The 24370-nt window shown below is 32.0% G+C and overlaps 1 protein-coding gene across 1 annotated transcript in view; it reads right to left on the reverse strand.

Moving 5' to 3' along the window:
- LOC141300325 (SH3 and multiple ankyrin repeat domains protein 1-like) overlaps positions 1-24370 on the reverse strand; it is a 43038-nt gene that overhangs the window by 11806 nt on the left and 6862 nt on the right. Inside the window, exons 4-14 of the mRNA XM_073830628.1 lie at positions 21379-21497; positions 21107-21220; positions 20510-20588; positions 8049-8131; positions 7826-7950; positions 5360-5495; positions 5174-5254; positions 5016-5024; positions 3429-3455; positions 3243-3302; positions 1734-1849 (exon numbers count right to left, since the gene is read on the reverse strand). Coding sequence (XP_073686729.1) covers positions 1734-1849; positions 3243-3302; positions 3429-3455; positions 5016-5024; positions 5174-5254; positions 5360-5495; positions 7826-7950; positions 8049-8131; positions 20510-20588; positions 21107-21220; positions 21379-21497 — 949 coding nt within the window. The remainder of the gene's footprint in view (positions 1-1733; positions 1850-3242; positions 3303-3428; positions 3456-5015; positions 5025-5173; positions 5255-5359; positions 5496-7825; positions 7951-8048; positions 8132-20509; positions 20589-21106; positions 21221-21378; positions 21498-24370) is intronic.

A 24370-nucleotide genomic window follows, 5' to 3' on the forward strand; every position in this document is an offset into this window, starting at 1 on the left:
AGTTTTTGAGACTAGTAGGGATTGGGTAACAGTTGTTTTTAATACACTCATGGTGGACTTACAAATTTTCCAATGCAGCGTTTTGTGAGTACATACCCTATTTACACTACTGTAGAAGTTTGTTAAGATTACTTGCAATTTACGAGATACATCACATGTACCATGTATGGCTGTAGCAAGCCATTCAACAAGCTCGAATATTTCCGTCAATGTTCGACTAAGGTAAAAAAAGCTACGGATGGGGCATTTAGATGGGCTTCGGAGTGCATAGCAATGTAGTCAAATCTACTCCGAACCATCCCTTTAAAATTTTGTTAGCTAATGAATGTATCAAGGCTGGACTGGGACAAAATTTTAGGCCAGGAATTCTTCAGGCCATCTTATACACCCACAACAACTTCTGAAACCACAAACAACCCTATTTTTTGTATCACATTTAAAAAAAGGTTTAAAACATTAGGCAGGGGCCGTGCAAAATAATTAAAGGTTCTTTCTTGAACTGCACCTTGACTTGCATTTTCCTTTTCAGTCTCTTAATTTTTCATGATATATCATGACTTTTTTTTCACTAATTTTCTTTTTCCATCAGCCACCTACTGTTATAAACAGAACTGTCTCCACCTTGTTGCAAAACAACCACCTCACTGTACTCTGTTTGCAACAGCATAATTTTATTTTAATTTAATTTAAAGTGTCGCATTATGACCATGACTTATATAGTTTTGTTAAATCGATAGCATTTTGCCTAAATGACAAAATTAGTACAATAATATTTAGATCATGACAATATCTTTACAGAAAAATCCTAATAATTAACATGTTATTGCATTATCATGACTTATATTTTTCTCTTCCCAAAATTAACCATGGTTTATTACAGTAAAAGTAAAGTAATATTTTATTTTGGTGGATTGATAACAATCTGTTTTAAATTACAACCATAGTTTTACTACAAATTTCATGGATAGACTATGGTTAGTGTGTGATTACCATGGTTTAACTATAGTAAACATTTGGTTTTTGGATTTATTTTTGTAAGGGTTTTGTTGTTATCTGCCTTAGCTTCCTCTAAAATATAAAATGATGTTTTGTAACATTTGTTTGCTAAATTACTACTGTAACTTTATGGTAGATAATAATAATGTCCTTTATCACATAATATTTTTAAGTGATGATAGTAATTTAGTTTAGTTTAACACAGTAGTATTATTCCTCTGGCTGCTACTTTGATTTATTAGTGATTTGCCATCAAATGTCGATCCACAAAATGCAGATTAAAACTAAGGTAATGAGCCTGGTTTAAAATGTAAGAAGTAGAAAGTACAGATATTTGTGTAAAAATGTAAGGAGTGAAAGTAAAAAGTAGTACTACTAAATCGACTATTTGCACTTTGTTACTTCCCATCTCTGAATGCTTTTTTGTTACTACTTGTAGGTTTTTTTTGATATCACATTGTATTGTGCACACAACAGCTGAGTGAGCTGATGTAATAATCAAACAAGCTCTCCCAAACGTCTCTCTCATGTGTGAAAGTGAATTGTTTTGTTCTGAACATTTCACCAATTTAGGTCCCCACAGAGCGTTTTGGTATTCTTTATGCCAAAATATTTAGCTGTGCATGCCGTTTTATTTTATTATGCTTAATGATAAATGACAAGATTTCATATTGACTGTAGTTTGAAATATGACTTGACTTCAGACGTCAGAATAGATAATGAAACAGAGATGTTACCTCATTAGCGTTAAAGCCCTTGTTTCGTTCCTTCTTGCCCCCGTGACCTCTGTGACCCTGAGAGTCTGATGTGCTAATTGTCTGCTGAGCAGCAGCTAGAATCTCGTCCAGCTTGTCTGGAGAATGAAAGGAGAACATGAACATTCTGTAAGTCATGAAAATGTATTTTTTGCCTTTAGTCTTCTTATTTAGGCTTGAGACTTGAGTAAAAACCACATGCATATAATAATATACATTAAAGAGCAGGTCATATGGGTTTTTCGAAAAATATATCTTTTGCAGTTACGTAGCTATCCTTCAATGAAACAGTCTGCAAAGTTGTTAATCAAATAAGTGCACAAAAAAAGATATAGGGCCTCATTTATCAATCTAACGTAGAAACGAGCGCAGATCCGAGCGCACAAATCAACTTACGACAGAGTTCACGTGTGATTCATGAAATATTTCTATGCAGCCAATCCCGTCGTACGATTGATCTTAGGTTGATAAATAGTCCATTGTGACTACATAATGTGTAAAGTAGAGAAATGACCAATCGTTTTGCTAGATCGTGAAGAGCCTTTTGAAGCTGCATTGAAACTGCAATTTGGACCTTCAACTCGCTGATCCCCAATAAAGTTCACTACATGGAGGAAAATCCTGTAATGTTTTCCTCAAAAACCTTAAAGGAGAAGTTTACTTTCAGAACAAAATTTTACAGATAATGTACTCACCCCCTTGTCATCCAAGATGCTCATGCCATTATTTCTTCAGTCGTAAAGAAATTATGTTTTTTGAGGAAAACATTTCAGGATTTTTCTGCATATAGTGTACTTCCATGGTGCCCCGAGTTTGAACTTCCAAAATGCAGTTTAAATGCAGCTTCAAACGATCCCAAATGCACCTGTAAACAATCCCAGTCGAGGAAAAAAGGTTTTATCTAGTCAAATGAAGTTTTTTTTTTTTAAATTACAATTTATGTACTTTTTAACCTCTTTCTGCGATGTGCATAAGTAGTCTGTGCATCTCTGGTTCAAAACAGTAAGGGTAGGTTGAAAAACTTCAAAAATCATTTCAAAATCATTGCTGCAGAAGTACCGACCCGGTGTTTGCAAAGTGAACATGCAAAGAAAAAAAATGATTTATGATAAAAAAAAAAAAAAAAAAAAAAAAATCAATTGTTTAGCCTTTTTGATGTCTATTCATGCCATTCCAGTCCTAGTGTCCTCTACAGATTTTCCATTTTTTTCTAATGATCTAAACCATGTAATGGCATGAATAAATACTTAAATTCACAAATCTTTGTTTTCTGGGTCTCAGGAGGATATGGAGAAAAGCCTGGAAATGATTTCCTCAAAAAACTAAATTTCTTTTTAACTGAAGAAAGAAAGACATGAACATCTTGGATGACAAGGGGGTGAGTCAATTATCAGGACATTTTAATTCTGGAGTGAACTAGTTCTTTAAATGTGAGAGGCGAAAGTGTGTATACAGAGAAAAATACATAAATACAATAAATGCAATTCTTACTAAGGGCCATTTGATAGACGCTTTTCTTCTTTTCTGGAGCTTGAGAGCTCTCTGTATGATCTGAGCATAGAGAAAACCACATTCAAGATAGACAGAAAGCTTACAAGGAACAAACACACATGCCAGAGCATTTGAAGCCTGACATTCACGTACAAAAAAGCAAAAACAAAACAAAAATCATGTCACCTGGTTTCTTTTTCCATGGTGAGGCAGCTGTAACAGGAAGTGAGTCAATTATTTTTATAATGGTGACAATGTGATATTTCATATGTAGCTGTTTTATAATCACTTCAAATTATTCCCTTGCAACACTGTCAATACCTAACAAGTATTTTTCTCAAGTTTGCAGTCTATTTTCAGTTGTCATGGAAACAAACTAAGACGAAAACTGACAGCCAACAAACAGTAGAACACTGTCGCTGACAAGAAACTAGTTTCATAACTAATACATGTAAACTGCATGCTGTTGTTTACTCTATAAAATCTAGATTGATACTGACTAATAAACTAATGGAGGGCATTAATAACCTTGATACATTTTATATAAAACAGATTACCCAACTAAAAGAATGCATTAAATGAAACCTGTCAGAAAATATATATTTCACTGCTAAAACAGAAGACCATTTTTGTTTTGTTTTTGCATTATAACATTTTTTTATGAACAAAAAAGGAACATTTTTAAAATAGTATATTTATTAAGGCTAAAAAGAACTATATTCTGTTCCTGATGAGAATAGCATGGAGAATCATTATGGGAAACAAGAAATAAAAAATTAAATGAAATAAAAATGTATAAAAAATAATATAGACATGAATTATTTAATATTTATTATTACAAATAATAATAATAATTATAATAATAATAATAACAAAACACATAGTACAAATGAAAATTTAAATGAAAATGGAAAATAAAAAACTAAAAACTAATTCTAAACATTAATAAAAATTACTTGTCATTTGAGAATATTACCCTCAGCCAGGGTTATTATTAACTAAAACTAAACTTATACATCAAACATTTTATTTCTTATTTTGAAATGGAAAGAAATTTAAACTTTTATATTTATACCGGTATATAATTTAGTTTAAATTCAAGTACTAATTTACTAAAAGTACTAAAACTGAAAGAAAAAGTCATAAAAAGCCATATAGACATAAAAAAACAAATACAAACAAATAAATTATATTATTATTATTATTATTATTATTATTAAAAATATAAGTAATATAAAATGTCAGAAACCTGTCAGAAAAGATATATTTCACTACTAAAACAGACAAAACAAGAAATATATATATATGTTTATATAACTATGATGTAGACATGATGAAAAATTAAATAAAAATGTATTAAAAAGTATATAGAGATGAGTTATTTAATATTTATTATTACAAATAATAATAATAATAATAATAATAATAATAAAACAAAGTAAATATGAAAATTTAAATGAAAATGAAAAATTAAAAATTTGAAGTCAAAATGTTAAAAAAATTTCAAATTATACAACGAAAAATTACTTTTATTTGAGAATATTCCCCTCAGTCAGGGTTATTATTAACTAATATTATTATTTTTATTTTGAAATGGAAAAATGGAAATATTACTTATTATTTCAATTTAGTTTAAATTCAAGTACTAATTTACTAAAAGTACTAAAACTGAAAGAAAAAGTAATTAAAAACACATAAAAATAAAAAAATAACAGACAAATACAAACAAATAAATTACATTATTATTACTATAAAAAATATAAAATGACAGACCTTTCTCCACTGTGTGCAAAGAAGAGACAAAAACAAACAAGCAAATTATCAGTCAAGATGTAGACTGAATGCATTAAGTAAATGCTTAATAAACTAGCATGAATTTCATGCATTTATGTATACATAAGGTGTGTGTATGTGTGTTTGCAAGACTGTACCCATCTCCTCCAGTTCTGAAGTCATGGATTTGGAGCGCAGAGCTATAGCCGGAGGGGTCAGCCGCTTACTTTGCTGAGGAACTAAAGGGAGAGAGAGAGAGCACTGTAAAATCAAATCAAAAACTGCCTGCAATGCCATTCATTTTCACTCCCACAGACAAATCCACAGTAAAAACACTCGCTGACCTTTCTTCTTAGGCATTTCCTCCATCTCAGGATTTCGCGCTACCATGACGACCTTCACCATCAGACTGTTCCCGCCCTGGCGAATCATGTTCACCACCTGCCTGTGACCCACCTTCACTACATTGATTCCATTCACCTGTCAAAATACAGTTATAATATTGCAATCAACAGGAACTTAAGATACATTGCAATACATACAACTGTTTAACAGTTCAGGGTCAGTACTTATTTGAAAGAAATGAATACTTTTATTTAGCAAGGATGCTTTAAATTGATCAAAAGTGACAGAAAAGACATTTACAATGTTACAAAATATTCAAAATGAGTCCTGAAAAAAATGTATCACAGTGTATCAGACATATTGTATCACTAGAATGATTTCTAAAGGATCATGTGACACTGAAGACTGGAGTAATGATGGTAAAAATTCAGCTTTGATCACACAAATTTAAAAATGTATTAAAATAGTAAACTGTTATTTTAAATTTAAAATAATATTTCACAATATTACTGATTTAGTGTATTTTTAAGCAGAAAAATGCAGCCTTCACTCAAAAATAAAGGTGCTTCAGAATGTTATAGAAGAACCTTTTTTGTTTAAATGGTTCCATAAAGAACCTTTAACATTTGAAGGTTCTTTGTGGCGAAAGAAGGCTCTTCAGATTATAAAAAGGTAAGAAAGAGATGGTTCTTTAAAGAACTTTTGACTGAATGGTTCTTTGTGGAACCAAAAATGTTCTTCTGTGGCATTTCTGTGAAGAACCTTTTAAAGAACCTCTATTTTTAAGAGTGTTGGTGAGAATAAAGGGAAAAAAATCTTACAATTATAAACTTTTGAACATTTTCTATTTCTACTCTATTTTCGAATTCAAGAGACTTTTAATAAGATTTACACTGATGCTCAAAAATTTGGGATCAGTAAGATTTTTTATGTTTTTTAAGGCTGCAAAAATACCGGGAAAAAAGGAATATTGTGAAATATCATTACAGTTTAAAATAATGGTGTTCTATATTATTATATATTAAAATAAAATGTATTCCTGTGACGCAAAGCAAAGAATTTTTATCAGACAGTTTTCAGTGTCACATGATTCTTCAAAAATCATTCTAATATGCTGATTTATTACTGTTATTATCAATGTTGGAAACAGTTGTGCTGCTTAATATATATATTTTTTGAACCTGTGATTTTTTTTCAGGAAAAAGAACAGCATTTATATAAAATATAAATCTTTGCTACCCCTTTTTTATCAATTTCACACATCCTTGGTAAATAAAAATATTCATTTCTTTCATAAAAAGAAAGAATAAACATTTACTGTCTCCAAACTTTTAGATGGTAGTTTATATTGTTAAAAAGATTTCTATTTTAAACAAACGCTGTTTTTTCAACTTTTTATTTGTTAAAAAATCCTGAAAAAACCCCACACAGGTTTCAACAAAATATTGCACAGCAAATTACTTAAATTTTTCAAAATCTTTTTTCCAGACAAAATATCTAAAAATTCTTAAATTAAGAAAGATTTTCTAGACAAGTAAAAATTATTGTCTTGTTTTCAGAAAAAAACAAGTCAAAATTAAGTGCGTTTTTGCTTGAAACAAGCAAAATAATCTGCCAGTGGGGTAAGAAAAATAATCTTGTTTTCTGTTTGACATAACATTTTTTTTGCTTACCCCACTGGCAGATTATTTTGCTTGCTCTAAGCAAAAACTCACTTAATTTGGACTTGTTTTTTCTGAAAACAAGAAAATTATTTTTACTCGTCTATAAAATCCTTTATACAAAATTTTCCTGCTGAAAATCACAGGAATATATTACATTTTAAAGTATATTCACATAGAAAACAGTTATTTTAAATGTAAAAAAAATTCTGTATTTTTGATCAAATAAATGCAGCCTTGATGAGCATAAGAAGCGTCTTTAAAAATCATTTTGATCCCAAACTTTTGAGCAGCTTGAGGTTGTTTTTTAAAAATAAAACTATATGTAATAATTATATAAGAAAGGAAATTTGTTTTGTAGTTTAGAAAAAAAGAGAATAACAGAAGTGGGCGTCTTAAGCATTATAATCAGACTTGATTCAAAGTGATTAAACATGATTCATGCCCTCCAAAATGAACCAGCTAGGAACCGTGAGGTAAAGGTGTTTGCTAACAGGGCGATGCATCTGAAGATGCATCAATAAAAATATATTTTTGCAGCACCTCATAGTCAGGATGGCATATACCGAGAACACAATATCTACGTCATCTTCTCCTCCAGAATCAAATTAAAGTAGGTAACACAAGTATCAGTGAGGTTTATCACCTCTGTGTAGGTGTTAAGATTTGTTCAACACCTCTCAGACTGGAGACTACACCGCTAAACTAGTTTTGGCTTTTGCAGCTAACATTTTCAATGGTTTTTTATCTAATAAAACCTTGTTTTAATTGTTCATTACGTGTCTAAAACATTTCTTTGCTAACCTCGATCAGGAAGTCCCCCATCCGCAGGCCGGACCTCCACGCGACGCCCCCCTCGTCGACAGACTCGAGGTACTGCAGAGCAGGAAAGGCTGGAGTCGGGCTGAACTCCTCGACGGGAGTCTGGGCTGGAGAGCACAGATCACAATCACGGACGTGATTCGTCTATGTCAAGCTGGGCTCTGTTATCAAACCAGAAAAGAGCTCGCTGATGTCCATCACTCACCTTTGGCCCCTCGGAGTACAAAACCGAAGCCTTCATTGTCTTTTTTCTGCAGAAGTACAGTTTTCTCCTTTATGATGTAGTCACTGTCAAAGAGAAAAGAGAGAAGCTCATATGAAAGACTTACAGATGTGCAGAAGTTTCTCTGACAGGATCAAGTTTGGATTAGAGCTATTGTAGTTAACTAAAATATATATAATAAAATAAATTTCATTTCATTTAGTTGCAACATTTCTCATTTTCATTTAGTTTAATATGACGTAAAATAAAAATGAAATAAAAATGTATAAAAAGTATACATAAATAAGGATACATAAGAATTATTTAATATTTATTATTACTAATAATAATAATAAAAAAACAAGCACAAATGAAAAAGGAAAATAAAATATTAAAAGTAATTATAAACATTATATATATGTTTTTTTATCTGAGAATATCATTCTCAATTAGGGTTATTATTAACTAAAACTAAAATTATATATCAAACATTTTATTTTTTATTTCAAAATGGAACTTTTATATAAAAAAATGAAATATTACAAATTTTAATTTAGTTTAAATTGGGGTTTCTACAGATGTTAAAAAGAGAAATTTAAGACGTTTTAAGACCTTTTTAATGTAAAAAAGAAAACTAAATTTCAAATGTAAATATATATGTATATGTATATATATATATATATATACACCAAATCACCAAGATTTTTGGTGGTCTAAACAATTTATTCTGAAGCAATATTTTCAGTGTTCTATGAGCTTTTACATACTTAAATCTGCATATTTTTATTTACCTTTGTAAAGGCCTATTTTTTAAAACGTTTGAAATGTATGCATCACCTTTCATGTCAAATTCTTACAATTTATTAATAAATTCTATAGGGCTGTTGCCAGTCAGATAAAATAATAATAAAATCTTAATTTAGTAAATCTTAATTTAAATACATTTATGAATATACAAATAAGAAATGTTGTGGGGAAAACGCATACTTTTAAACATAGCAAACTACTCAGACTGAAGATATTTTGGCGGTAATTTGACTAAAAATATTTAAGACCCATCGAATCTGAATTTAAGACATTTTAAGACTTATTAAAGCCTTTTATTGGGAAATCATTATTTAAGACATTTTAAGACTTTTAATGACCCACGGACACCCTGTTAAATTCAAGTACTATTTTACTAAAAGTACTAAAACTGAAAGAATACATATAGACATATGTGACCTTGGACCACAAAAATACACTATGGGTCAAAATTATACATTTTTCTTTTATGCCAAAAATCATTGGGATATTACGTAAAGTCATGTTCCATGAAGATACTTTGTAAATTTCCTACCGTAAATATTTTAAAACTTAATTTTTGATTAATAATATGGCGATTTTCTCAGTATTTAGATTTTTCCACATTTTCAAAACATTTTACGTATAAATCTCAATTTCCAAAAATTGCCCCTTATGACTGTTTTTGTGGTCCAGGGTCACAAATAAAAAAAAAGACAAATACAACAACTACTTTAAAAATGACAAAAAAAATAAAAAAATATTAATTTAGTTAAATTATAATTATATATATATATATATATATATATATATAACTAAAATAACACTGCTCTGAATCCACTGGAAAATCAATCTATTTTGGAACATGACAGCCAATTTCTACCTGTTTTTAGGCCGGTAAATCATCTTGGATCAGCTTCAAACGAGCTACAGTTTAAAGTGGTTAAGCTTTTTAGAAAACTGTGACTTATCAACCAGTTAATATCCAGCTTTCATAAGCTAATAACCAGCTTGGACCAATCACAAACCAGCTAGCTACCATGTTCCTAAACACAGCTACTAGCTGAAGCTCAAAAACAGAAATGATTCAGAAATGTCATGTATGTTGGGTTTACAGTAGCAACGGTAGTAACTATGGTATTTTGGCGGACACTATGGTTACCATGGTGAGTAGACGTGTGCAGCTATTTGAGCGCAAAGACAATGACAGTTAAAGACTAGAATTGTGTTTTGTCAGCTCAGCTCTTATTATGAACATAGCTGTATGTTCTGACTGAGATACCAATGCAAAATATGATGCTTAAAACAGCAGGACTTAGTTTAGATTAGTTGCAAGAAATTCACATCCTAACGCATTTTTTCAAATATTCCATTTTGGTTGAGGAAACATTAAAAATGCCACTTTACTTAATGTGAGTAGAACATTCTGTTTGCTAACAGTGTACACGCACACAACCTTTATATAAAGTAATCCAAAACTTTAAGTCCAAAAATTAGCTTTAAATGTACTAAATGCACTAAATGTACTAAATCTACAAAACGAATGTCTCTTTTCTATTAAGTAAAGCAGTCCTTCTTATTTCTTAAAGTTCCCATGATTCTAGAGATCCATCATGGAAGCAGCACAGAAAGACTGACGACCCACAGAATTGGCAAACACAAGGTATAACGTTATCTGACAACAAACATATCAGCTGTACCTGAATGACAGGGAAAATATTGTGATGCATAATGATGATATGTTTGGACCGAGCAACCATCCGTTTAAATGCATGCATATGCATTGTTATGCTTTATATAAAATGATTTGCAAACAACAGTTTACTGAAACATTAAATCAATTTTTCTTCTTCAAATTTCTAAATGACAACTGTAAATTATTATATATACCAAATTATTTTCTTTGACCATACTGGGGTCTGCTTAACTAATACTTAACAGTGCTGGATAGTAACTGACAGTAATCTGGAATACATGATAAATTTAGTAGATTAGTTTAGTTAGTTAGATTAATTAAAATATATGTGACCATGGACTACAAAACCAGTCATAAGGGTCTTTTTTTTTTTACATTGAGAAGCTGAAACTAAATAAGCTGTCCACTGATGTATGGTTTGTTAGGATATGACAATATTTGGCTGAGATACTACTATTTGAAAATCTGGAAGGGTGCGAAAAAAAACAAAATATTAAGAAAATCACCTTTAAAGTTGTCCAAATTAGGCTCTTAGCAATGCATATTACTAATCAAAAATGACGTTTTGATATATTTGCAGTAGGAAATCTTTACTTAATATCCTAATGATTTTTGGCATAAAAAAAAAAACGGTAATTTTGACTCATATAATGTATTGTTGGCTATTGCTACAAATATACCCGCGCTACTTAAGATTGGTTTTGTGGTCCAGGGTTGCATATTAAATTTTAAAATGCTCATAATCAGATTACAGTTATTTTTTTATGGTTCAAATGATAATGAATTATTCGTTTTAATGCACTTCTTTCATTTACCTCGGTTTGGGAAACCACAGAGTAATGTAATGTTTAATGCATTTCATGATGTTAAAAACAGATTGACTATGTTATTTCTCTTAGCTTTTTATAACAATAATCCCATTCAATCTATAAACACATCAGGTCAAAAGTAACCTAAAAGTAATCTATCTAGATTACTACATTGCTCATGTAATTTGTAATCAGTAACAGACTACAATTTCTAAGTAATTTACGCAGCGCTGCAGACAACATACTTTAGACTTTAAGTGCGTATATAAAGCTACTTATAAGATAAAAACCAAAACCCTACAAAAGAAAAATGTTTACAATTTTAGAATGAACAAAAACTGAAATTTTCCCAACCAAATACAAAACTGTATTTCCTTATCTATTGAACAGACTTATGTAAAACGAATAAAAAAATACAAACTACTACAAAAGAAAACATTTACTATTTTTGAAGTTTTGTCAAATTTACCATTAATTTATCCAGGAGCATTACAACAACCTAAAATAGTAATATTCTGATTAGCAGCGATGGAAAACTAAAACAAGTTCAACTTCTGTAACTAAAAAGATTAAGTTTTCCATCACAAAATCATTACATGACAATTTCACCCAATTTCCTACTTAAAGAGTTCTTACCAGCATCAACACATCGCATCTGTGAGCCATAAATGATGAAGAGTTCAGACTGAGCAACCAATCGTTTAAATGAATACATGCGCTCTCATATAACTCATCTGTTTCACATCACAAATGCGTCACTGTACTATATTGAGGTAACACATACTTACTTAACTAAAAGACTTAAATAAGACTAATTTTAAATGAACCCAAACCTAAACCTACTACAAAAACTTAAAAATAAAAAAAAAAATCTGTAAAAATGTACCAACTTTAAATCCACATATCCATGCCATATTTGTGGGAATCACAACATGCAAACAAATTAACACTCGGCTTATCAGCGATGGAAAACTAAAATAAGTTAATTTTCTCAAATGAAGATTACAATTTAAAACCTTGAGCTGAACGTTTTCATTTTTTAATTGCGCTTATGATTTCCCATTACAAAATTCTCACATGACAAGTTTGCACATTTTCTAGTTTTGATATGTTTACAGTAGCAAATTTACTAAATGTCTTCATGGAACATGATCTTTACCTAATATCCTAAGGATTTTTGGCATAAAAGAAAAAAACGATAATTTTGACCTATACTATGTATTGATGGCAATTGCTACAAATTAACCCGTGCCACTTAAGATTGGTTTTGTGGTCCAGGGTCACATATTACATTTTAAAATGCTCATAATCAGATTACAGTTACTTTTTATGGTTCAAATGATAATGAATTATTCATTTTAATGCACTTTTTTCATTTACCCCAGGTTGGGAAACCCTGGAGTAATGTAATGTTTAACATTTCTTTCTATATATTACAAATCTATAAACACATTAGGTCAAAAGTAACCTAAAAGTAATCTATTACTCACAACTAGTAATCTAGATTACATTACTCATGTAATTTGTAATCAGTAACAGACTACAATTTCTAAGTAATTTAAGGCGGGCGTACACGGTGCGATTTTTGAGGTCGTACGAGCTCGCATGCGATTTTTTTGGATATCGGAGGAAATCGGGTCTTCTCGTATGGTGTGTGAGAAATTACGAGACGAGCAGAGTGCCTTACGAGCACTTCCCGACCTCACGATCATTTTTAAACATGTCAAAAAACTTCGGGAGCTGTCGGATTGAAGGCGTGACGTGTGTGCTGTTGAACGAGCCGATTTGTTGATCAAACTGGAAATGACCAATCAGAAGCTAAAGAAAAGAAAACCACAGAAGAAGATGAACATGACAGCGCCACGCAGAAAGAGGAAAACTCGCTGAACTTTGGCAAGAACAGCGAGCGCTATATGATGAATCGATCGGTGGTTGATCACCTATTGTATTGCTAGCTATAGTGGTGGCCAACTAGCCCCCTCGACGTGCATAATACTACTTTAAAACATACATTACAATGCTGTACAGTGCAGTAGCATTGCAGTTCCAATGTCTTTAATGCATATGCTTGTTAGCACTGCTGTAGAGGTGAAGTTTTGTCAAGTTTGCAACGAGTGTACACACGCAAGGGTGATCAGACGGTTTCTGCATGTGTAGCAAAGTGTCACGGCTCATATTTTTTATATGCAGTTATGAGACAGAGAGCAGTTGCATTTAACAGTACATACACAGTATATTATACGCAGCCTTCCTCTCAGAATGTGATTGCCTCGGAAATCAGCAAGTTTTAAAATCGTGCCGTGTACCACTGCGTCCATAAAAAAAGTCACTCGTGACGTGTGCGTGGCCATACGGTCTTCTGACCGTCCGAATTCGCACCATGTACGGCCGCCTTTACGCAGCACTGCAGACGACATACTATATACTTCCAAGTTCTTATATAAAGCTACTTATAAGCTAAAAGCCAAAACCCTACAAAAGAAAAATCTGGAATTTCCCAACCAAACATAAAACTAAATGTCTAGCTAACGGACTTACGTAAAATGAATTAGAAAACACATACAAACGCCTATTTTTAATTTTACAATTACAAAATCTTTTGTCAAATTTAGCACATATTTATGCCACATTTGATCAATCCAGGAGCATTACAACGAGCTCAAATAGTAAGATTCAGATTAGCAGTGATGGAAACCCAAAACAAGTTCAACTTCTGTAACTAAACAAAATCATTACATGACAGTTCTCAACAGCATCAACACAACAGCGGAGAATACTGTGAGGCATGAATGACAAAGAGTTCAGATCACATATAACTCATCTGTTTCACATCACAAATGCGTCACTATACTACATTGAGGTAACGCATACTTACTTAACTAAACGACTTATACAAGACTAATTTTAAATGAACCCAAACCAAAACCTACCACAAAAACTTAGAAATAGCAAAAAATCTGTAAAAATGTACCAACTTTAAATCCACATATTCATGCCATATTTGTGGGAATCACAACATGCAAACAAATTAACACTCGGCTTATCAGCGATGGAAAACAAAAATAAGTTAATTTTTGCAACTGAAGACTACAATTTAACACCTTGAGCTGAACGTTTTCCTTTTTTAATTGCATTTATGATTTCCCATTACAAAATCCTCACATGACAAGTTTGCCCATTTTCTAGAAGTTGATCCGTCTCGAATCTTAATCCAAGCCGGCAGCAGCATTTTCCTACTTAAACACCGTTCCCAACGGCATTACATATCGCATCTGTGTAGGAATGACAGCGGGAAAGATAGTGATGCATAAATGACGATACGCCAGCGAGACTCACACACGTTCATGCTGTATTTGATCAACCCCCCAGCATCACAACTTTCTGTGATGTACTGTGTGTTTCACACACATACACACACACACATACATATACACCCATAGTGACTCATACCCTTTCAATGACTCAAAAACACACATACATGTCATATGAACTCATTTACAAGACTAAAACACACACAGCAAAAAAAAAATTCTGACATATCGCCGCCGTATGTACGATGACAGCCACATTCACGACTCACACACACACGTATAGACACATATAAACACACACGCACTGTAAGAGAGAGAGGGATCTGATTTACGATAAACGACCAGACTGTACATACACACACACACACACACACACACACACATACAGATGATATATACTGTATATGAAAACATTGATTCTGCTCAACAGTCTGTCTGCTACCTCTTCAGAGCATCCATCTGCCTCTCTCGCTCTCTCTCGCTCTATCTCTCTCTCCGCAGCGACAATAAAAGAACGGAGCAGCCGATACCTGTAAATGAACCAGACGCTGCGGTTCTGGGGACCGAGCGAGGGCCATGAGGATGAGAGGGAGAGAGGGAGAGACAGGTCTTTCTCTCCGTATCCCCCCATTGCCATGTCCCCCCCTCCTCGGAGTCCTCCTCCTCCTCTCCGGCCCCTCGTCTCTCAGCGCGCACACAGCCAGAGGAGGAGAGGAGAGAGAGAGAGAAAGAGAGAGAGACACCGAGCGAAGCGAGACACTACACGCTTAGGAACGATGGAGGAGGAGGGAAAGAGAGAGAGAGAGAAAGGGAGGGTTTAACAGAGCTCACATTCAGTCACTGCGACATTCAGAGAGAGACAGAACGAGGAGGGGTTGTGTGAAAAAAGAGGAGGGAGAGAACGATAGAAACGAGTGTGGGAGAGAAATATGCTTTAAAGGAATAGTTCACTCGAAAAACTGAATCCTGCGCTCGTTTCAAACCTGTGTGATTCTCTTTCTAACGTGGAACGTGAAAGGAGATGTTTAGATGCACGTTCACGCTGCTCTTGTCCATATAATGAAAGCATAGAGTGAGCATGTGGCCTCCTGAAATCATGAAATGCATTCATGCAGTTGGTGGATGCTTTTATCCGAAGTGATTTGCATTGCATTAACTGTACATATTTTATTGCCTGGAAATTTAACCCATTGCATTGCAAACTTCATGCTCTACAGTTTGAGATACAGGAATGCTCTGGACCAATTTTAATTGATACATTTTCCTATTGCAACAGGTTTGATGCCAGTGATGCCAAAAGTAACTTCTTGATAGCTTCTGGTTTCTGGTTACAGTTTTTGTTGTAGCCAAAAACAGCATCAAAATATGTGACCCTGGACCACAAAACTAGTCTTAAGGGTGATTTTTTTAAAATTGAGATTTATACGCTTAATAAATAAGCTTTCCATTGATGTATGGTTTGGATGAGATACAACTATTTGAAAATCTGGAATCTGAGGGTGCAAAAATATCTAAATATTAAGAAAATTGTCTTTAAAGTTGTTCAAATGAAGTTCTTAGCAATGCATATTACTAATCAAAAATTACGTTTTGATATATTTAGTCAGAAATTTACAAAATGTCTTCATAGAACATGATCTTGACTTAATATCCTAATGATTTTTGGTAGAGATGCACTGATTGCAATTTTCTTGGCCGAATCCGATTTACAATATTTTTGTATATTTTTGTAAGTGTGACCTGCCGATGCTGATTTTTGCTGATTCCGATTTTCTTTCTAAGGTTTTAGGTACAAGAATGCAGGTTTGAGATACAAAAATGCCCAATTTTAATTTATGAATTTTCCTATTGCAACAGGTTTGATGCCAGTGATGCCAAATGCAACTTCTTGATAGCTTCTGGTTTCTGGTTACAGTTTTTGTTGTAGACATAAAGAGCCAACAACAGCTTCAAAATATGTGACCCTGGACTACAAAACTAGTCATAAGGGTCAATTTTTTGAAACTGAGATTTATACACTGAACAAATACGCTTTCCATTGATGTATGATTTGTTAGGATAGGACAATATTTGGCTGAGATACAACTATTTAAAAAAATGAGGGTGCAAAAAAAAACTAATAATTTAAAAAAAAAATTGAAGAAAGTTGTTCAAATTAAGTTCTTAACAAGTAACTTCTTAATAGCTTCTGGTTTTTGTTGCAGACAAAGCGCCAAAAACAGCATAAATATATATATCAAATGGCCTCCTGAAGTCTTTTGATAGCTTTGCATGAGAAGCAGACTGAAAATGCATTGCATGCATTGCCTAGGAGTCAAACCCATGGTGTTGCAAACGCTAAGCATTGCAGGAATGCTTCATTTTAATGCTTCATTTTGCATGAGGAGCAATGTAAATGTTATCCAAAGTGACTAATAATGCAATCAAGGTACACGTTTTATATACAAATGCCTGCATTACCTGCTAATCAAACCCTGGTGCAATAATCTACTGTTTGTGCTAGGAATGCTTAATTTAAATAGTTAAACATTGATTATTTTTCCTGTCGCAACAGGTTTGATGTCAGTGATGCCAAAAGCCATTTTTTAAATGCCATGAGACACAGCAAGAATATAGCAATATAATGACTCAACTGCTTTTATGATACTTTCACGGTGCTTTTCTGGCCTTGACAGCTCCAGGTTATAGTCTATTTTTGTAGTTAATAAAAAAAGGGCCAAAACACACCATAAAAGTCTTTAAAAGTAGCACAGCATATCTGCGTGGCGTTTCTCACTGACGCAAACAGAAATGAGATTTCAGAGCTTTGATAGAGAAAAAGATATTCAGTCAATAAGCGACTTAAATATGGTGTGTTCTTTAGACTAAGCATCAGACTTCAGAAAACTGGGAAATAATGAGAATATAGACCACTGTTCAAAAGTTTGAGATTAGTAAAAATTTTTAAAGAAATTAATCAGTAAGAACACATTAAATTGATTTAAAGTGACAGTAAAGTTTCAAACATTTCTTTTGAACTTACACATAATTATGAAGCAGCACAACTGTTTTTAACTTTGATAATAATGATAAATGTTTCTTGAGCAGGAAAATCAGCATATTAGAATGATATCTGAAGGATCATGTGACAATGAAGACTGCTGAAAATTCAGCTTTGATCACAGAAATAAATGACATTTTAAACTATATTCATATAGAAAACAGTTATTTTAAATTGTAATAATATTTCACAATATTACAGTTTTTATTGCATTTTTGATCAAATAAATGCAGCCATGGTAAGTGGAAGAGACTTTAAAAGTCTTTCTCAAAAACCCTCTTGGCCACTAAGAGCCACATGAAGATTGTTTAAAAATGGTCCTTTTTGGATAAAAAAAATATCAGCGTTGTGGTTTGGAACGACATGAGGGTGAGTAAATAATGACAAAATTTATATATTTTTGGGTGATCTATTCCTTTCATAGAGAAGCGAAGATAAATTGTGGGATTTTGATGAGTGGGTGAGAGATGCGAGCGGATACTGGTATTCACCACAAACACTCGGCCTGCATGGCAACAGATGATCAAGACAGCTTATATGTCCACGGACGGACACACACACCCATGCATGCATACACAAATGCAAAACACAATGTATGCACACAATTTTACATATCCACTGCAAACCGATCGTTTCAGCTAATGCACGGAGCATGAGAGAGAGACAGATCAGAGACGAGAAAGCGGCAGCAGAGAGACAGCAGCGGCTCACACCGCATGTGTTAATATTCCACATGAGAGCCACAGATCCAAACATTGTTGTGTAATTTTTTGAAAGTGGCTGTGACATTTGCATAGCCGTCTAGTGGAGGCAGAGACTCGCTTTTCGCACCTCCCAGCAAACGTTTGAAACAGGAAGCAGCCGCTAATCTTTTTTGTGGTGAATGCATCTGACAAAAACCTATCGATAGATTTCACTGGATCAACAAACCATTGCTAATATAGAAGCACAATCTAAGTGACACCACTTCAGGTTTAACATGATTTTAGGTTAGTTTTTAACATATATTATATTTTACAACAGTTCTTTCTGGTCCTCGAATCTGATTGGCTGATGAAAGTGTGATATTAGAGTCCAACAGAAGGTTTTTAGCCGAGAATGTACTTGTTTTGACTTCAAACTTTATGACTTTGTTAATAAAGATAACTTTATTTTTATTAAAGTTATAATAAAAGCCTTACCACGGCCAGATATTCTGGAATTTACTGCTGGTTCTGATGTCTCTATAGTGGTTAAACATCTAAATCTAATCTACCCGTAAATCTAACAGGTAGTCTTTGGTCTAATTAATCTATTATTTGTTCCAGAGCAAATAATTTTGGCCAAGGGCAAAATCTCATCAAGTTATATTTTGTATAACTTTAATTCTGTATATCAGAGCGCTGCCTTTGTCCTTTTGACTGAATTGCCTAACAAGTTCTATGATGGCTGTTGTTGTTGTTTGTTAAATGTGATCCTGGACCACAAAAAATTTTGAAAGCTGAATAATTAAGCTTTCCATTGATGTATAGTTGTTAGGACAGGACAATATTTGGCCAATATAGAACTATTTGAAAATCTGTAATCTGAGGGTGCAAAAGAATCATAATATTGAGAAAATCACCTTTAAAGTTGTCCAAATTAAGTTCTTAGCAATGTATATTACTAATCAAAAGTTAAGTTTTAATATATATAGAGTCAGCAGTAAAGACTTTTATGTTGAAAAATACTTTACTTTTAAAAAATATTTATATTTAGAAAAGACATTTAGAAATGATTTAAATTTGAAATAAATGCTGTTGTTTTGAACTTACGATTTTTATTTTTTTTAAATCCTGAAAAAATATTGATTTGGTTTACACAGAAATATGCAGCAGCACAACTGTTTTCAACATTGATAATAATCAAATGTTTCTTGAGCAGTAAATCAGCATATTAGAATGATTTCTGAATGATCATGTGACACTAAAGACTGAAGAAATGATGCCGAAAATCCAGCTTTGATTACAGGAATAAATTACATTTTAAAATATATTTATATGGAAAACACCTATTTTAAATTGTAACAAATTTTAAAAATTTTTTAATATAGAACATTTCAAATAAAATTTAAATTAACAGTTTAAAAGTCTATTTATAGGGATAGTTTACCCAAAAGGCGTGACACCGCAGGTGAATAGGGTAAAAAAACAACTAATAGTTATTACCTTACTTACCCAGTTAAATGATTATATTGATAATTGCAAACATTTTTTTGTATTACAAGTTTTCTAAAATGTTAGGTTAAAATATGCAAATTAGCCATTATTTAATGAAATATGTGCTAATTTGCATACATTTCTAGTATAAAAATCTTAACACTGGATGAAGTCAGTTTCAAATTTAAAAAATTCAAAATGTTTTTTTTTTTTTTACATATTAGAGTGAAATGTTTTTACAGAGGGGTTTTGGGTATCTCATTTTGTCACTCCATAATTCAGAAAAAATTTAGAACAGACAAAAAATTTTTTTTTTTACCATTTTAGGAATAAAAATGTAAAGTTTGATATGCATAAGTGTTACTGAAGTGGAGATTTATGGCTCAGTGTAAGAGAAAAAAATATGTATTGTAATTGAAATCTATTGACACAAATAGATAAAGTGCTAAAAATAAACACTTAACAGTGTCTGTTGGGTGTTTTCATTCCAGTAGTCTAAAAAAAACTTTATGAAACACCAAAAAGCCTAAAATCTCAAACTTGACAGGTGCATGAAAGAACTGTTTTTTGCCTGCAGTGTCTCCCCTTAATTAAATTTTGATTATTCAAAATTTTAACAAGTGAATTCAGATTCCATTCTGTTCCCACCTGGGCACTTCAAGACCATCGTACGTTCCTACTGTGTAATGACGAAACAGTTTCCTCCTCGCCTTCTCACTGCGGCTCTCTGAAACACACACACACACACACACACACACACACACAGTCCGACTGTTAGCACGTGTAGGCGTGTATATCTGTGTAAGTGGAAGTGTGATGTATTCAAATTGATGTGATTTTGCATATTCGTGTGCTGTTCGCATGAAGATTATGTGAGTAGGCAAATCACCACAGGGAAAAGCTCTTGGGGACGTCCTCAAAAACACAGAAAAGCCCCATAAAGGATTCATTAAAAAAAATGAAGGATTATGGTTTGTTGATAGTTATTACATATAGCTTCATTTAAGTAGAACAGCGGGATTAAAATTCATAAACTGAATATAAACTGCTTGATCTTGAGAGATTTCAATGAGAAGTGTTTTAGTTTATATTGTCCAGACGATGGCACCTATTCAAACCCAAGTGCTTTTTGAGACGCTGTTGAGGCTTACATAAAGGCTAATTTATTTCTACTGTATCTCGTTGTGATCTAAGAGACACATCTAAGATATTAAAGAGAGCTGAGGTGTGATTTGTATGCAGTACCTGTTTGCTGCTCCTGGTTTTGGGGCAGCACCTCTTCTACACAGTCCGCAGGAAACCAGCCTGTGCGGCCCTTCACTGTTCCTTCCCAGAATCCCCCTTCACCTACACTCAACACTGAGAGTATTTGACAGAGCTTTAATGAACTTTAAATATTTCAATTTGACATTAAAAAGCATTCGAAATATGCAAAAGAAGAAGAATGCAAGACGGGACTTGATTTTATCATGCAACTTATATTGACTTCAAGAGAATGCCATGAAGAGTCTCCTGACCTTTGACCTTGTCTCCTTTGCTGATGTTGATCTCACGGTCACCATGAGCGGAGTGAGAACGTGTCGCCACAAACACGCGACCCGGAACGGCGCTGTACAGGCGTTTCCTCTGACCTCCTCTACAACAGAACAAAAACACACAGACTGTTATTCTCGTAATTCTGACTTTATTCACAAAATATTTCGACTTTATTCTCGTAATATTTCAACTTTATTCTCGTAATACCGACTTTATTCTCAAAATATTTCGACTTTATTCTAGAAATATTTCGACTTTATTCTCGTAATACCGACTTTATTCTCGAAATATTTCGACTTTATTCTCGTAATACCGACTTTATTCTCGAAATATTTCGACTTTATTCTCGTAATACCGACTTTATTCTAAAAATATTTCAACTTTATTCTCGTAATACCGACTTTATTCTCAAAATATTTCGACTTTATTCTAAAAATATTTTGACTTTATTCTCTAAATATTTCAACTTTATTCTCGTAATACCGACTTTATTCTCAAAATATTTCGACTTCATTCTAAAAATATTTTGACTTTATTCTCTAAATATTTCAACTTTATTCTTGTAATACCGACTTTATTCTCAAAGTATTTCAACTTTATTCTCGTAATACCGACTTTATTCTCAAAATATTTCGACTTTATTCTCGTAATACCGACTTTATTCTCAAAATATTTCGACTTTATGCTAAAAATATTTCAACTTTATTCTCAAAATATTTCAACTTTATTCTCGTAATACCGACTTTATTCTCAAAATATTTCGACTTCATTCTAAAAATATTTAGACTTTATACTCGTAATACCGACTTTATTCTAGAAATATTTCGACTTTATTCTCGTAATACCGACTTTATTCTCAAAATATTTCGACTTCATTCTAAAAATATTTCGACTTTATTCTCGTAATACCGACTTTATTCTCAAAGTATTTCGACTTCATTCTAGAAATATTTCGACTTTATACTCGTAATACCGACTTTATTCTCAAAGTATTTCGACTTCATTCTAGAAATATTTCGACTTTATTCTCGTAATACCGACTTTATTCTCAAAATATTTCGACTTCATTCTAAAAATATTTCGACTTTATTCTCGTAATACCGACTTTATTCTCAAAGTATTTCGACTTCATTCTAAAAATATTTCGACTTTATACTCGTAATACCGACTTTATTCTCAAAGTATTTCGACTTCATTCTAGAAATATTTCGACTTTATTCTCGTAATACCGACTTTATTCTCAAAATATTTCGACTTCATTCTAAAAATATTTCGACTTTATACTCGTAATACCGACTTTATTCTAGAAATATTTCGACTTTATTCTCGTAATACCGACTTTATTCTCAAAATATTTCGACTTCATTCTAAAAATATTTCGACTTTATTCTCGTAATACCGACTTTATTCTCAAAGTATTTCGACTTCATTCTAAAAATATTTAGACTTTATACTCGTAATACTGACTTTATTCTCAAAGTATTTCGACTTTATTCTCAAAATATTTCGACTTTATTCTCGTAATACCGACTTTATTCTCAAAATATTTCGACTTCATTCTAAAAATATTTCGACTTTATTCTCAAAATATTTCAACTTCGTAATACCGACTTTATTCTCAAAATATTTCGACTTTATTCTCAAAATATTTAAACTTTATTTTCAAAATATTTCGACTTTATCCTCAAAATATTTCAACTTTATTCTCGTAATATCGAATTTATTCTCAAAATATTTCAACTTTATTCTTTATTGCCAAATGCAGATGTGCAAAGCTTGTCACATCATACTCAAAAAGACTTGAGGCTGTAAAGGTGCTTCAACTATTGTACTGAGTTAAGGGTATGAATAAACGTACTTATTTCAGTGTTTTATTTGTAATAAATTTGTAAAATTTACACTTTACACCAAAATAATGACAAAGCAAAAAAACAGATTTGCAAATTTTACAAACTTATTACAAATAAAACACTGAAATAAGTACGTTTTGCTGTTAGACCTTTTCTGAGAGGAGTGTGCCTTTCTAAATCATACTCATTCAAATGAATTTGCCACAGTTTAACTCCATTCGAAGTGTAGTAACATCTAGTAGCAATATGAATGCTCCTGAGCTAAATTTCAAGTGTCCCAAAAAAGGGTATGAATACTTATGCAACGGGATCTTTTCAGTTTTTTATTTTTAATAAATTTGCACAAATGTTAAAAACCTATTTTTTGCTTTGCAATTATGGAGTAGGGAGTGTAGATTGATGTGGGAAAAAAGTAATTTAAAGTAGTTTAACATAAGGCAGCAACATAACAAAATTTTTAAAAAATGAAGGGGTATGAATAGTTTGCAAGGCACTGTATATATATATATATATATATATATATATATATATATATATATATATATATATATATATATACATACACAAACTTATAAAAATTAACAAAAAACACAAAACAAACCTAAAATTTATATATTTAACATTTTATTTTAAATAATGTATTACTTTAGTATTTTTTTCTTTTCTATTTATAATGTATTTATTTATTTAAACCTTATTTTTATTATTATGTATGTATTTATTTATATATCTATATTTATAAATATAACTTTATTTTTATTTATTTTGTTTAGTGAATTGGCTTGTTCATAGTTTATGTAAATGAAGAAAAAAAACAAAAAGACTCACTGATTCAATTCATAATCAATTACATAAACCAGGTTGGTGTACTTTTACTTATGTTGCTAAGAAAAATAAACTAAAACACATAAACCTAAAATAAAAACAAAAAATTCAAAGTACTAAAATTAAAAATTAATAAAAAGTATATAGAATTCCCACAAGTTTTAAAATGAGACTGAATAAAAGCTAATTTAACATGTCAATAAATACATAAATATATAATACTAACACTGGGACAGACAATACAGTAATGTGAACATGCAGGCAAAAAGTTGTATCCTGTCCAAAGTAATAAAAAATA

This window comes from Garra rufa, chromosome 24 (assembly GCF_049309525.1).
Source record: "Garra rufa chromosome 24, GarRuf1.0, whole genome shotgun sequence".
In the NCBI taxonomy this organism is placed as follows: Eukaryota; Metazoa; Chordata; class Actinopteri; order Cypriniformes; family Cyprinidae; genus Garra; species Garra rufa.